Source organism: Helianthus annuus, chromosome 4 (genome assembly GCF_002127325.2).
Source record: "Helianthus annuus cultivar XRQ/B chromosome 4, HanXRQr2.0-SUNRISE, whole genome shotgun sequence".
Lineage (NCBI taxonomy): Eukaryota > Viridiplantae > Streptophyta > Magnoliopsida > Asterales > Asteraceae > Helianthus > Helianthus annuus.
The window spans coordinates 191,642,204-191,645,580 of NC_035436.2; the positions used below are offsets into that span (position 1 = coordinate 191,642,204).

Here is a 3,377-nt window from a genome sequence, read left to right on the forward strand (position 1 = left end):
AGGTTGCTTAGTTTAATTATTTATACCCTAAAATTGAATCATTAGGATGAATACAGGTGGACTATTTCAAGACTATGGAGGACCGGATGGCCAAACACATCAATGGATGGGAAGATTAGCAAAAGACTTTGTCATCAAAAGATTCTGAGTTTAGTGGTTATCGTTGTGATCGAAAGATGAGGAAAGCATCCTTCTCGCCTTACCATATGAACATGCTTGGGCTTCAAAGACACTTATTCAAAGAACAACTCATGTTATGAAGAATATTTTGAATCATTGTTTCACTTTGCCTTAAGCGAATTTATGTGTACTGTACCATTTGCCAAAAAGTTTTTGAGTAAAGTGAAAGAAAAGTTTTGAGTAAAGTCCTACACGTATGACGTATATTAAAACAATTTTTTACGACATTTGCTAAAAAAAACCTATTGTTGTACATTTTTTACTTTTGTCATAGAACATTATGTGTTAAATAATGTAGCATAAAATGTTGTTTTACGCTATTTTTTTAATTTAAAATTATACTTAAAAATTTAAAACGCTATTTTTTTAATCTAAAATTATACTTAAAAATTTAAAATGAGTGTAACTTAAATGTATCTTTAAAGTGAAGGAGAATTAATTATAAAAAGCTGGATCATGCATGAAGCATGTGACAACTACACGTCTACACCCCGAACGAGTGCCGATAAAGTTCCAAAATATTACAAAAATCACCCTTCTTACTCTTTTTATTTTCAAAAAATACTTTATAATATTGTTCACCAATATTTAAGAAAGAATCCACCCATCTGGAATTGATGCAATCATATCTTTATTAATTAATTCTTATTATTTTCACTTGTCAATTTTTTTATACTATTAGAGTAAGAAACAAGCAATATAATATAGTTATAGCTTTTAATAATTAATTATCCCGATAAAACAATGTAACAAAAATGCTAAAATTCTGATTTCTGAGAGCCACAAACAACAATCCAGAAGTACATTATCCAAAACCATTACAAGCATTTCATCACATCAAAGATTTCAATGATCTTTCCTTAATCGGTTTCCTCCCTCTCTTTTTCCCAATGAATACCTTTTCAATTTCTTCATCCTCATCATCCAAGTAATTACCTAATGCTACGGGCTCCACTTTAGACGTATCGGGTTCAAATCGTTTTCCCATCTCTTCTTGTAGATCCACATCACCACTGATGCTACTCGTGTTGCTATTAGAAGCAACACTAGCAGCTTTGTTACCCACATTTAAAGTTGTACACGTTGATCCTCTTTTCTTGCCCCAAGACGGCCCAAACCCTGAGTAATAGTAGAACTCATGCGGGTCGGTAGTGGGCCGTTTCTTGGGCCGGCGAGGTCGGGCTCCTGTTGTGAGCCCAGAGCCCGGCCCAGACTTTTTCTTAGTAGTCCAAACAGCTTGGTCTTGTAGCTTGGTAATATGATGGTCACACATTGTGTTGCCATTTTTCACTACACTACCACATTGCCATCCTTTCTCATCACTCATACCACATAACTTAATTTCTTCTTGAATCTCACTTGTCCCTCCTTCCTCCTTAAACCCTAAATTCTCCTCATAACCGTTATCTCTACCATTAACGTTATCGTTTTCGCCTAACCCCGAGGTCTTGGAAGCCATACTGTCAATAACATTAATCTTTACTCAAACCAACATCAACAAATTGGAAAAAGAATCAAACTTTCCCTACATTTCACTTAGACCATGAAGAACTAACTACATTACATATATAAGTCTCCATTCATCTTTTATGTTGTAAGTTATAACATGAAAACCAATTAGAAACATCATATGATTGTTCTTCATTGAACCACATTGTCAACAAACAAGATATATCAGCTAACTGTCTTCAAGACCGATATCGATAATGCAAACAAAAATCATACTTATCCTATATGCATTCAAGCTTAGATTATACATAATGAAATCTAAGGTCGAACAGTTAACTACAATGAGCAACTTAACCCTAATTATCGTATACACAAATTACATAACCATAAATCGTTCTAATTCAAAGAAAAGATTCAAATGTTACCTCTCAAAACCACCAATGGAGTCAATAGAACTCCCATTTCCAGCCACATTAACGTTGCAATTAACCTCATTATCATCAAACTGTGTAAAACAAGAAACCCATCGATAATTCATCAAAAGAAGCAATAACAATGCTAATAATCATCATAATCTGAAAAACGAACAAAACCCATGTGAAAAATCAACTTATTAAGCTGAAATTCACGACCAAAATGCTGGAATTTCACACCTTTTTTACTAACAGAAACCCTAATATTTTAACATAAACCCTAGAGGCTGTTACAACAAACAGAAGCAAATAAACAAAAGATTTGGAGTTTTCCCAAATGGGTTTTGTTGTATCCACATATCTGATTCATGAAATCGAACAGCAACAAGTAAAGATTGATAAAGATGGGATATTATTGTTACCCGGTAGAATGAAGAAGATGAATCTGAAGATGGGAAAGTGATAATATCCCATGGAGATTGATTGAGCTGACACAAGTTCTTCTGGAGCATACATTGATCAGCAACACTTGAAAGATTTGAGTTTGTGTAAAGAAGCGCCGATATTTTTGCATTTTTTCTTATTCTCATGGTGAAAATGGAGACCACGAAGAGAGAGAGAGAGAGAGAGAGAGATAGAAAGTGATAGCGGTGAGATCCAAAATAGCTTTCTCTCTCTATATCTATAGGGGTATAATCTCTTTACAGAGTTAAAGTGTACAACTATAGAAAAAGGTACAAGTTTTAATGCGGGAGGTACATGTATTTATTGCTTTGTTGTTTTGGTTTGAGAATTTTAGGGTGTAGAAAGGGTTAAATGTAAATTTATGAGTTTTGTTTGTGGGGTCTCTCTCCTCTTTGGTTGTTTGCAGGATCACAGTACTCGAAACAATGAAAGTTTTTATATTTTAAGGCCTAAAAGTTACACTTGAGACCCTATGCTTTGTTTGTTATTTTGGTCTTATATTGGTTTTATTGTCTTACTATTTTGAACCAATTTTTTTTACATGTTCGGATTGTATATTTTTTACTACTACTACTACTACCATAAGTCCATTTGTTCCAAAGGTTGTTTGGCAAATATGGTTATTTTGACTACATATGAGTTTTGCTTCACATTACATTACAAACTTTATCTTTTAAGAAACGTACTTTTTATTTTCATATCTATTTCTATTTTAGACGTATCAGTGACTTAGTTACTTATACTGTTAGAGTGGACGGGGCACTAGCGGCTAAGAATTGCCCGGGTTCAAAGCCGTGCCTGAACACCGTTGCCACCCTTGTGGGTATGGCTGGCGGGTTCCCGTAGCTAGCAGGGGAAGCCGCGTGAGAT

At 34.4% G+C, this 3,377-nt stretch overlaps 1 protein-coding gene across 1 annotated transcript; it reads right to left on the reverse strand.

The window, feature by feature from the left end:
* Window positions 1–919: 919 nt before the first annotated feature.
* On the reverse strand, window positions 920–2,702 carry LOC118491180. Its single transcript, XM_035988715.1, has 3 exons — window positions 2,465–2,702; window positions 2,055–2,134; window positions 920–1,640 (listed from the first exon to the last, which is right to left on the reverse strand). The coding sequence occupies exons 1-3, from the start codon at window positions 2,630–2,632 to the stop codon at window positions 1,013–1,015; spliced, it is 876 nt and encodes a 291-aa protein (XP_035844608.1). The 5' UTR covers window positions 2,633–2,702; the 3' UTR covers window positions 920–1,012.
* Window positions 2,703–3,377: the final 675 nt, after the last annotated feature.